The sequence below is a fragment of the Dromiciops gliroides genome, chromosome 2 (genome assembly GCF_019393635.1).
Source record: "Dromiciops gliroides isolate mDroGli1 chromosome 2, mDroGli1.pri, whole genome shotgun sequence".
Taxonomy (NCBI): Eukaryota; Metazoa; Chordata; class Mammalia; order Microbiotheria; family Microbiotheriidae; genus Dromiciops; species Dromiciops gliroides.
Genome location: NC_057862.1, coordinates 560,662,183 through 560,674,951, shown reverse-complemented (window position 1 = coordinate 560,674,951; position 12,769 = coordinate 560,662,183). Strand labels below are relative to the sequence as shown.

Below are 12,769 nucleotides of genomic sequence, written 5' to 3'. Positions count from 1 at the left end.
TTCCACAGAACCCAGAATTCTCAAGGACAACCATCACTACGCTGCCTTGTTGCATTGGAAATCTTTTCAAAGTCTCCACAGCGCTTTGCTTCCCCGCTGCAGCAGAATATTGGGCAGTCTACTAACCAACAGCTTTTCACCTCCAAGGTCTCTCTTAATAGCCCTGGGTTAATTGCCATCCCCCAAATCTGGTGCTACTTCCTAGAAGCACTGCTTATGCACTGAGCTTTAAAGCTTCCCTTCCTTGTCTGTTACTAGAGGCTTCATGCCCATGCAATAATTATTTGCAAACCTGGAAAAGAAGACTGAAACAAGCTTCTTTGCTTTTTGCCAAGCATTTGGGCAGTTGTACTTAATCTCTGCTGTTTATTGTCCTTTAATGAGGGTCCAGACTGTAAAATACAGATCTGGCCATGACAGACTAACAAAATTCACCAATTCTAAGCAGGTACATTCAGCATAGACTGTACCACACTGACCAGTTCATTAAACTCAGTGTTTTGAAAGTGGCCACGGTCCGTGAATTTGTACAGTTTGGCTCCCAACTGGTTGGCCACTTCCTGCTGTTCACTCCAAGGAAGGAAAGGATCATCAGTGGACCCAAACTGTACTATATGTTGACAATTGGACTTGATCTTCTCCCACTGCCAAGGACGGTTGAAGTATCCTGTGAAGCACAGGGAGGGGAAAAACTCGCCATAAGTCTAGGAATTAGTATTATGCAGACATTATACACTAGCTAAAACACAGAGTTCTAGAACTTTCTCATGTGAAAGATGGCATAAGCAAAAGGTTGATATTAACCATGTCTCTCAGGAGAGGATATATAATAAACGAGAAAACAAATGGTCATGGATAATCAATATCATATTACTTGCCTTCTGAAGGGATAGGAGAGAGGCAGAAGGAAGAGAATTGGGAACTCAAAATTTTCAAAAATTAATGTTAAATGTTTTTACATATGATTGAGAAATATTTAAATAAACCAAAAGAACTACCATTGTATTGAATCAATACGGCTTGATATATGATAAATACTATGCTATATTATAAATAAGGAAGGAGGAACTTGTTCTCACAAACCTATTTCAATGACCAGGGTCCTGTAGCTGAGACTAACTAGATACAAGAGGCTTGTGCCTAAAAATGCCTAACTAACTTTTCCCCTCAGTGAATAATTGGTAATTATTTTTGCACATCAAGGGACTTTTTTTGAGCCTTCCTAAACTATATCAAAGCCTAAACATGGAAACACTCGAAAAGGACCAGGATCTCTCTCAAACAATAGAATAGTTTATGCTTCCTTGGGTGAAGAAAAGAAATACAGCTTTCATTTTCATTCCTTTCCCACTGCATGCTCAAAGTCCAAATTTATTCCTTGCCTTTTTGGCCCTTCCTTTTCTCCCTCCATCCTGGCCTCCCCTGATGTTACTTTCATTGCATTCGTAAAAATCTTACCTTTTGTCTCTTTCTCAATGTGGAACAGATTTGACATGATTATCAGAATGGTATGATAAAATTGAATGAATTTAAGTTGTGTTTTCACATGAAACATTCCATAATCAAACAGTTGATATTAACGATGTCTCTCAGGAGAGGATATATAATATATGAGAAAAGAAATTAAGTCGTATATAAATGACATATTGCTTGCCTTCTGAAGGTACAGGAGAGAAGGGAGAGAATTTGGAACTCAGAATTTTCAAAAACTAATGTCAACATTTTACATGTAATTGGAAAATATTTAAATAAAGAGAAAAGCAGTGAGAATTATAGGTAAGAATAAGAAATTTGAAATCAGTACATAAGTAAAAGAGAAAACAGGGATCAAAATAAGAAATTGTAGGCAGGTAGAGATGGAAGGGAATAAAACCTGAATTACCACTTGCTCGTTCATTCTCATCCCCCAAATCTGATGTATATGCAGACACTAAAATGATAGCATATACACGATGTGTTTCTGTATACCTGGAGAAAAGAAAATAGTGTTAACTGAGCTCTTATGACAGCACTTCTTTTCTGGAGTTGGTCAAAGCCTATCAAAAGAAAAAAAATTAAATCGGACTTTATTTTGTTTTTATAATGGAACAATTTGTTAAGGGAAAGAACTACATTCTCCCTTCCAAATTCCCCCCTTCCAACACACACACACACACACACACACACACACACACACACACAAAAGGAAACTCAGAATCCCTAAGTCAATGGCTAATCAGTGAATGCCTGCAAAATAGACTAAGTGGGGTTTCTGAAGATCTCAGCAACTAATAATTTTTAAATAGCTTTTATGGTCAATCTACTTTCCCTGGGAGACTAAGTTATATTTCCTTTTGGAAAACATATTTCTAAGAATGCTCCTACCTTTAGTCATCCTCGGGACTTTTGAAATATACAGCTTTTAAGGGGCAGCTAGGTGGCGCAGTGGATAGAGCACCGGCCCTGGAGTCAGGAGTACCTGAGTTCAAATCCGGCCTCAGACACTTAACACTTACTAGCTGTGTGACCCTGGGCAAGTCACTTAACCCCAATTGCATCACTAAAAAAAAAAAAAAAGAAATATACAGCTTCTATAAGCTAACTTTTTCAATATTACAAGGACTGGTCATTTAGTTGATGAGGATATCTCCTTCTTGACCAGTACAGAACTTAGTTCCTCTATAATTTCAGTAGAACACCTTCAACTGGAGCGCAGTGGCTAGTTGCAATTGCCCTGGAAGTTTTAACCCTTTCATCCCCAGAAGTTCTGCCCTACCTGTACCACCCCCATCCCTATTTTCTGATTCTGATTTGTGACTATCCCTACTAGCCCACAATTTCAGGAAGGCTCCAGCTTCCTTCACTCCATACTCTCATGCAATCCTTTGGATAGTCTTACCAACTCCCTTGCTTCCTCAGATACCCTCTTCAACTCTGTCCCCATATCCTTCCAGTTCTGGAATATTGATCAACTCTTCCATTGTTCCTAGTTGTTGGAAGAGGTGTGTCAGTGTCTTCCCCAATGGCCCCACTCACCCTTCCAGCAACTTTTAGAATCAGAGTGCCCCTTTTTGCCTAGAGGATCACCACTGTCTAATACGTATTTTTCCCCCATTAGAATATCAGCTAGAGGGAAGGGATTTGTAATTTATATTTACGGCATATTTGTATTTATATTTGTATCCCCAGTTTGACACATAGTAGGCACTTAATAAATACTCTTTCAGTCATTCCTTCAATTCCCCCAATGGATAAGTAATAAACACATATGAACAAAGAGCTCTGTAAAGAATTTCTATTAATAAACTTATGAAAGACTGCTCTAAATCATTAACAATAAGAAATGAAAATCAAAACAACTTAGAGGTTTCATTCCCTATTTGAGGAATTGGAAAATGGAAAAGACCATAAGATGTGAGAATAGTTCGTTTCCATTGACTCTTGGGATTGTGAGAACACAGTCATATTCATACACTGTAGGAAGAGCTATAAATTGGTCCACTGGAAAGCAATTTGGAATTATAATAAGCAAGTGGCTAAATTGCCCATATGATTTGACTAATATATCTCACTTCTAGGATACCAAGGAGGTCAAAGAAAGAAAGGGGCTGTGTACATCAAAATATTGATAGCCACACTTTTTATAGTACCAGAAAACTCTAAAACAATATAGATGTCCAACAGTTGAATTGGGAATGACTCAATTTGTGGTACAGCAATGTAATGAAGTATTACTGTGTCATAAGAAAAGATGAATAGCTTTTATCTTTTATCTGTCAAGAGTATTAGAGTTGAAAAAGGCACTGAGCTCCCGAATTCATGACACGATCCCTCCAAAAAACATCCAAATAACGCCATAGGAAAATGCCCGAGCAGCAAAACTCACAGAAGACTGTGCTAAAATCATCTTCTAACCAAGAACGGCTTGGAAGGTCAGAAGGAGGGAGCTGCTGTGCTGATACAGGAGTGGAGCCCAACCCCACAGTCACCCTGACACAGATCCAGTCCCAGGAAGGCCTCACCAGAGAAGGAGACCCCCCCCCCCCCCAGAGCCTCTGAATCAACTGAAGCGCCAGTGTCGTCTGGAACTAAGTTCACAGTCTGGTGAGTGGGCTGAGCCCTGGGCAGGGGGAGACTACAGGGGTCTATGCTGCTGCTAAGGCAGAACTTGGATTTTACACCCCTGCTGAGAACCAGGAGGTAGGCTCAAGTAGAAGTGGCCCAGGTGGGGGAGGGGCACAGGCTCATTGGAGCTAACAACCACAACACACAAAGTTGGTTGATTAGCAAGTTGGTCTGGGGTCATCTAGGACCAGGAAACAGGCTGGGCAAGGGAAGAACCTGATTCTCCTTAAATCATACCACCTGGGACTTCTTAACCTTGGGATACTGCAACCTAGAAACAGTGCCCCACTTTAAGGAGCTAAAAGGCTAGTAAAAGAAAGGCAAGATGAGCCAACAGAGAAGTTTCTTCAGTAACAAGGAAGACCAAGGGGCACCCTCAGAGGAAGTTGTCAACATCAGGGCCCCTATATCTAAAGCTTCCAAGAAAAATACGAATTGGTCTCAGGCCATGGAGGTGCTCAAAAAGGACTTTGAAGATAAAATTAGAGAAGTAGAGGAAAAAAATGGAAAGAGAAATGAGGGTGATGCAGGAAAGACATGAGAAAAAAGTCAACAGCTTGAAAAGTCAAATTGGCCAAATGGAAAAGGAGATACAAAAGCTCTCTGATGAAAATAATTGCCTAAAAATGAGGATTGAACAAATGGAAGCCAGTGACTTTATGAGAAACCAAGACACAAAAAAGCAAATCCAAATGAATAAAAAAATAGAAGGCAATGTGAAATATCTTCTGGGAAAAACTGCCGACCTGGAAAATAGGTCCAGGAGAGATCATTTGAAAATTATTGGTCTACCTGAAAACCATGATCAAGGAAAGAGCTTAGACACCATCTTCCAAGATATTCTCAGGGAAAATTGCCCTGAAATTCTAGAAGAAGAAGCTAAAATAGAAATTGAAAGAATCCATCAATCACCTCCAGAAAGAGATCCCAAAAAGAAAACTCCTAGGAATATTATAGCCAAATTCCAGAGCTCTCAGGTCAAGGAGAAAATATTGCAAGCTGACAAAAAGAAAGAATTCAAGTACTGTGGAGCCCCAGTCAGGATAGCATAAGATCTAGCAGCTTCTACATTAAAGGGCCGGAAAGCATGGAATATGATATTCCAAAGGGCAAAGGAAATGGGATTACAACCAAGAATCACCTACCCAGCAAAACTCAGCATTACCTTTCATCGGAAAAAATGGGACTTTAATGAAAAAGAAGACTTTCAGATATTTGTGATGAAAAGACCTGAACTGAATGGCAAATTTGACTTTCAAATACAAGACCCTAGAGAACCATAAAAAAAAATTGGAGCTGGGGGACATACCTGGGGTCGTACAGTGGGTGACTGTCTTGTGTCTGAGGCCAGGTTTTGGCTGGGATCCCCCTGGGTCCAGGGGTGATGCTTTGTCCACTGTGTCACTTAGCTAGGTGATGACATCTTTAGGGTTAAATTGAGGGGTGAAGGGAATTCACTGGGGGAGGGGGAAGGGCAAAGGTGAAATCCTACATGAAAGAAACAGGAAAAGGCTTATAGAGTGGGGGAAGAGATGGGAGAGGAACAGGGCAGTAAATGAATTTTACACTCATCAGAAAAGACTCAAAGATCTTAAACTCATCAGAGCTGCCTCAAGGAGGGACTAACAGACACCCAACTGGGTGGAGTAATCTATTTAATCTGGGCAATAAATGAGTCTAACACCCATCAGAATTGGCTCAAAGACCTCAATCTCATTAGAATTGGCTCAAGGAGGGAATAATTACTCTACTCAATTGGATGGAGTGATCTCTCTAACCCTGCAGGAAAATAGGAGGGGAAGGGGATAAAGAGAGAGGGGCAAAAGAAGGAAGGGCAGAGTGGGGGAGGGGACAGACAGAAGCAAATCCCTTTTGAAGAATGATAGGATGAAAGAAGATGGATAATAGAATAAATATCATGGGGAAGGGAATAGGATGGAAGGGAAACAGGTAACAATAGTAATCATGAAAAAGAGAAAAGGGGTAAAAATTGTACAAAAAATATTTATAGCAACTCTTGGTAGAGGCTAAGAATTGAGAATCAAGGGAATGTCCATCAATTGAGGAATGATGGAAAAAGCTGTGCTATATGATTGTAGTGGAATGGTCTTGTGCTACAGGAAATGACAAACAGGATGATCCGAGAAAAACCTGGAAAGACTAATGAACATCGATGTATGGTGAAGTGAGCAGAGTGGGAGGACATTGTGCATAGTGACAGCAGTATTGTTCAATGAGGAATTGTGAATGACTTAACTACTCTCAGCAGTGCTATGATCCAAGACAATCCCAAGGAACTAATGAGGAAGCTTACTATGCACCCCTATAGAAAGAACTGATAAAAAGAACACTTGTGGATTGTACATATATAACCTAGTTGCGATCTTGTGGAGGGGGGAGGAAAGGGAGGGAGGGAAGGAGAAAAATTTTGAACTCTAAATCTTATGAAAATGAATGTTGAAAAACTACCCTTACATGTAACTGGAAAATAAAATAAATATTTGTTGCTAAATTTAAAAAAAGAGTAGAAAAGATGACTATGAAGAATACAGGGAGGCACAGGAAAATATATATAAATTGAAACAATGTGAAGTAAACAGAACCAGAAAAACAACGTACATCATGATTATAACAGTGAAAGTGGAAAGAACACAACAACAACAAAAATAGAAACTCGACACTCTGTAAGTGTTAAAGATCAAGCTTGGCCCCAAAGAAGAGATAAGAGAATGTATTCCCCTTCTTTTTTGCAGAGGTGGGAGACATGGAGGTGGACTGTAGTATACTTAGCCAGATTTGAATGATATGTTGCTTAATAATAAACTATTTTCTTTTTTTCTTCTTTGTTATATGAGATTGATGGCCCTCTGGATGAGGAAGAGGAGAAGAATAGGTATTGAAATGGTCATATAAAAACAAAAGTTAGCAATAAGAAAATAAGACAAAATAGGAGAGAAAATTCATTCCTTTATAGCTAACTTGGAAAAGACCTCTAAAGCTGGCTAGGTTGATCCTTCAGAAAACAGACATATGTTGTTGCCAGATCAGTATTCAAAGCTTTTCTCGTTTCCTGGAATCTTCCTGAGCTTGTGTTCTATCGGCATAGTTTGAGAGAGCCCAGGGTCTGGGGCAGCTAGGTGGCACAGTGGATAAAGCAGTGACCTTGGATTCAGGAATACCTGAGTTCAAATCTGGCCTCAGACACTTGACACTTACTAGCTGTGTGACCCTGGGCAAGTCACTTAACCCTCATTTCCCTGCAAAAACAAAAACAAAAAAGAGAGAGCCCAGGGTCACCTCTGTGCCACAGGGAGGCCACAGAATGGGGCTCTGAGGAGGTTATAAACTAACATCCTGAGAAAAGGTAGGTTAGCAGTTGCCAAAAGCAACATCTTCATTTTTCAGAGATCCCATTGCAGCACATTAGCATTTTCATTTTGCCATTTTATTGTTTCACATTTGACCCCTTCTTTTGTTACACTGCTGATGTGAATTTAGGTGATTAGAAGATTATAGTCTTTAGTGAGCAATTCCTTCATGTGGAACTAATATGATACCTTAAGCAGCTTCTGGATGCAAGAGGCCAAGCAAACAAAAACATTTAATACAGTGGAGCCCTGTGACTAAGAAAGAAACCCAGCCCTAAATTGCTCATCCAGCCAGTTGCTTATCTACCCTCTAGTATTTATGTGGGATAAAGGGAAAGCGTGCTGGACTGAGTAGCTGCTACCATTTATGTATTAAAGCTGAAAATTGGTGGTAGGGGTGACAACCTGGAGGTGTTGCCACTCCAATTTTCCTTTTCTACTCTAGCTGTAGAATAGAAGGTGATAAGGGAGTACATTCCAGGCTTGGGAGACAGCCTGTTCAAAGGGATGGAGATGGAAAATGGAACAGTGTGTCAGAAATAGCAAGAACGTCATTTTGACTGAACCAAAGAGTGCATGAAGGGTAATGAGGAGAAGGTAGATTAGAGCCGAGTTGTCTAGGGCTTTAATGGCCAAACAGAATGGTTAAGGTGCACAGAGGCAGGTAAGCAGAAGACTTTCAAGTGTACTTTTGTAGGTATGGATAATAACCAATGAACTATTTTACAAGCAGTCATACCTCATGGCAGCAATGGCACCAGAACTGTGTCCTATGATGATAGTCTTCTCATCACAGTGTAATTCACACTCCATGAAAGGCAGCCAAATACTTTCTCGAGCTACAACTGATTTTAAGCATATGGATGCAATTTAATATTATTTGATAGTGAGAATTACAATCTGTTAAGATCATGCTACCCTTTTTAGCAGGTATAGTACCTGCAGGTAGTAAGAATTCATAAACTCTTAAAATTGCATAGTAATTTCCAAAAAGAAGGTTTATATATTAGACACAAATCAGGACATGGGATCAGAGCCAAAGGATTTGTTGATGCTAGACAGGGTAAGTATGATCTGGCAGGTGGTTTTATTTTACTATGTTCTCACAAGAAACCAACAGCCACAGATCAAGGAAATAGACTGTCCAAAAAGTCTCATAACACTAGTACAATATACAGTAATATAGTCAATATGTGAGTAGTAGTGTACTTTTAAAGGACCCTCTCAAACATATTCTGTCTCCATGCATCATTTCTTTTATTCTTCATGGAAATGTGACTTTCAGAAAGGTATTTCTCTGAGAAACTATTGTGAAAGTATGGAATGAAAAGCGAGGCTCAAGAAAAAGTGGAAAATTGAATTTTGCCTCACAGCTCATTGATAATTGCCTTCAAAGAAACTCAAAACTCATCCCTCTTGGAACCATCTGTTCTTAGGAAATTATTATTATACTTGTTCTTCTCATGTCATTCCTGTGCCTATGGTAAAAAATGAGAACAGACAAAGTAAGGTAAAGGGATTTTTTTTTTAAATAAAAACTTACTTGGGTCAGGCATGTTTTGAGACAAACACTGGAAACTGGGTATCTACAAGAGAAAGATATAACAGGAACTATCTTGATTAGTTAATACTAAATAATTTCCATAACACATAGTTTCTGATATTACTATTATCAATTCATTTGATCACTTATTAGTGCCTACAATGGAACAAACATTGGCTAGGTGTAGGGAGGGGATATACAGGTTATGGTAGACCTAACAACATCTATCAAGGTCCCTGACTTAAAGGCTGCTTTTTCCCTAAAAGGCAATGAAATCATCCTTAAGATTTGATTGGCTCAGGGCAGCTAGGTGGCTCAGTGGATAGAGCACTGGCCCTGGAGTCAGGGGTACCTGAGTTCAAATCTGGCCTCAGACACTTAACACTTACTAGCTGTGTGACCCTGGGCAAGTCACTTAACCCTAACTGCCTCACTAAAAAAAAAAAAAAAGATTTAATTGGCTCAGGACACTAAAGCTCAAACTGTAATAGTAGCTTCCTGGTTGCCCAAGTACAAAAGCCTAGTAGTAGCTGAGGGCTCCTCAGGCTTGAAACACTTCCAAGCAGGCACACCACCACTGCAAATGTGGAAGCAGGGAATATGTGCCCACCTGAATCAAGTCTGTCTCCTTGCTGACTTATCCTTTATATCTACTGTTAAGTAAACCTCTTTTTGTTAAGTGTTAGATGGGCTATGAGTGTTTCATTTCATTTTTTTTTTTTTTTTTAGTGAGGCAGTTGGGGTTAAGTGACTTGCCCAGGGTCACACAGCTAGTAAGTGTTAAGTGTCTGAGGCCGGATTTGAACTCAGGTACTCCTGACTCCAGGGCCGGTGCTCTATCCACTGTGCCATCTAGCTGCCCCTTCATTTCAGTTTTGAACCTAACAACCAAACAGCTCACAGTCAGGCCTGGCCCAGATCCCTTCTCACCCCCCAACACACACACACACACACACACACACACACACACACACTGACATGACAGATGGTCATCCGACTTCTACTTAAAGATCTCCAATTATCAGGAGCCCAATCCATGTTTGGATAGTTTAGATTATTTCAAAGGTTTTCATTACATCAAGGAGCTTTTCTGCAATTTCCACTTATTGCTTCTAGTTCTGCCCTCTGAAGCCAAAGAGAATGGGTCCAGTGCCACATGGCGACCCTTAAAAATGATATGGAAGGGGCAGCTAGTTGGCGCAGTGGATAGAGCAGTGGCCCTGGAGTCAGGAGTACCTGAGTTCAAATCCGGCCTCAGACACTTAACACTTACTAGCTGTGTGACCCTGGGCAAGTCACTTAACCCCAATTGCCTCACTAAAAACAAAAAAACAAAACAAAACAAAAAAAAATGATATGGAAGACAGCTATCATGTTTTCTCTCAGTCTTCTCTTCTCCAGTCTAAACATCTCCAGTTCTGGCAACTGATCTTCACATGGCGTGAATTCAAGGTCCTTCACCCTGGCTGCCCTGCTCTGGATGCTCTCCAGCTCATCAGTGCTCGGACACATGAAATAGGGGCCTATATTGATTAACCCAAAATTAAACTGACAGCTGCTCTGGGGTAGGCAAAATCTGGAGGATTGGACTAAACTTCTGCTGTAGGAGGTTGGGGCACCCTTGACAGACTCCCCTCGAGCTGCCCCACATCGTTTTTTTTTTAAATGAATTTACTATTTATTTCTAACATTCATTTAAAAGAATTTTGAGTGCCAAGTTCTCCCCCTCCACCCACCCAATGAGAAGTCAAGAAATGTAATATCAATTATATACTTGAAATCATGCAAAACTTTTTCCTGTTGGTTATGTTGTAAAAAAAAAAGAAAAGTGAAAAAAATTATGCTTCAGTCTGCACTCAGATTCTGTGAGCTCTCTCTGGAGGTGGACAGCGTATTTAATAATGTTTTATTCTAAGTTCCTCAGAATTGTCTTGGATCGTTGCATGGATCAGAATAGCCAAGTAAGACCCAGTTCTGTACTTCTGTCGGTGCCTCTGTCCCCACTTTTCATTCGTGACTGAAATTGTACTAAAGACTATATGTTTAAAGCAGGTAATCCAGTTGAATTCCTGTGAACGCTGTGCTCAGAGTTAGGGATAGGCAGTCCAGTAAGACACAGTGCCTGCCCCGGTAGCACTTAGCACTTAGCAGGTGGGTGTAATGCATACACAAATAGTTATATTAGAACATGAATGAAGACAGGTTCATTAGAGAATTATTAGCAAAGTACAGGGTGTGTCAAGCTTTCGTATCTTAAAACTACACTAAGAGTTTGGGGAAGCCCTGAACTAGGCAAGAAAGCTCCACAGCTTATTAAACTTCAGGCAGCCAGGAGGAGACAAGTACTTCACATGCTCACAGGGGAAGAAGGACTGGGGCTGAGGAGATGTGAAAGGATGAGTGAGGAAAGGGGCAAAAGGGGCGGTAGTGTCTGGGCTACTACCAGATCTCAGTGGCCTAGACTGGGCTGGGCAAAAGGGCTGTTCTTCTTTCCTTAGCTTGATGCAATGGAAACAATCGACAAACATTTATCAAACCCTTACTATGTGACAGGCACTGAAAGGCAAAAACACCCCTGCCCTCCAGGAGTTTACGTCCTAATGAAGGGACAATATACCCCTCCCCCCAAAAACAGGCACACAGTATAAATGATAAGTATTCTAAGAAAGAAGGCACTAGCATTGCAGGGGAACTGAAAAAGACTTTTTTTTTTTTTTTTTTGCGGGGCAATGGGAGTTAAGTGATTTGCCCAGGGTCACACAGCTAGTAAAGGGTCAAGTGTCTGAGGTCTGATTTGAACTCAGGTCCTCCTAAATCCAGGGCTGGTGCTTTATCCACTTCGCCACTTAGCTGCCTCCTAAAAAAGGCTTGTTGCAGAAGGTGGGATCTGACCACAGTCTTCAAGCCAGGAGACCTAGATTCCAGCTCTGACTCCTCACCGTTTACTCAATTAGTTGACCTTAGGCTGTTCACTCATCTGTGTGAGGTTCAGTTTCCTTATCTGTGAAATGAGAGCTTCATAACAATTGTACTATCTACCTCGCAAGATTCCTTTAAACTGCGAAACACACTATAAATGTGAATTATTATGATGATTCTTTCAAAGGGGAAATGTTTCAGTCTTGATGTAGTCTTCAGCAAAGTGTTGGGGACAGAAATGTTTCGGGAAAAAGAAAGCATTACCAGCCAGTGTTTCTCCCAATCTAAAAAGAAATATCAACGTTGCATACAGGAAGAAAATAAGGGGAGCGGTAGAGAACACAGGTGATTGCTTGCCAATGACCACTCCACAACTCTCTTAAGATTGAGATAGAAAGGGAGTAAAAACTACATGGTTAATTAATTCTTAAAGAAAAAACAAACATTTTCTAGAATCTTACCTTCTCCAGTCTCCTTTTTACCCATCCATACCAACCATGGGTCGCCACATCACCTCCTCCGTTCCCAGGAATAATCACAGCCTTGCTAGGAGAAACCATTATCCCAGCTGGAGATGTTTCTTTCCAATGCAATTCTATTTCCCCACTGAGGACGACCGTACCTATCACAAGAGGGTAGGAGCATAAGGCATCATGGGACTTGTAGTCTTTGTAGCAATAGGTCCTAGAAATATTAGCGCTCCAGCTGAAGACTTTTCAGTTCTTCAGGGTACTGTAATGAAAGCATCTTTTTCCACTTTTTTTTGCAACATGGCTGACATGGAAATATACTTTGTGTGACTTCACATTATAAGTATATTTCTTACTTTTTCAAT

At 40.5% G+C, this 12,769-nt stretch overlaps 1 protein-coding gene across 1 annotated transcript; it reads right to left on the bottom strand.

Annotated features, from left to right (window-relative positions):
* Positions 1-349: 349 nt before the first annotated feature.
* Positions 350-12,543, bottom strand: RBBP9 (RB binding protein 9, serine hydrolase). The gene is made up of 5 exons (XM_043981325.1): positions 12,396-12,543; positions 9,016-9,058; positions 8,212-8,317; positions 1,883-1,968; positions 350-667 (listed from the first exon to the last, which is right to left on the bottom strand). The coding sequence occupies exons 1-5, from the start codon at positions 12,492-12,494 to the stop codon at positions 441-443; spliced, it is 561 nt and encodes a 186-aa protein (XP_043837260.1). The 5' UTR covers positions 12,495-12,543; the 3' UTR covers positions 350-440.
* Positions 12,544-12,769: the final 226 nt, after the last annotated feature.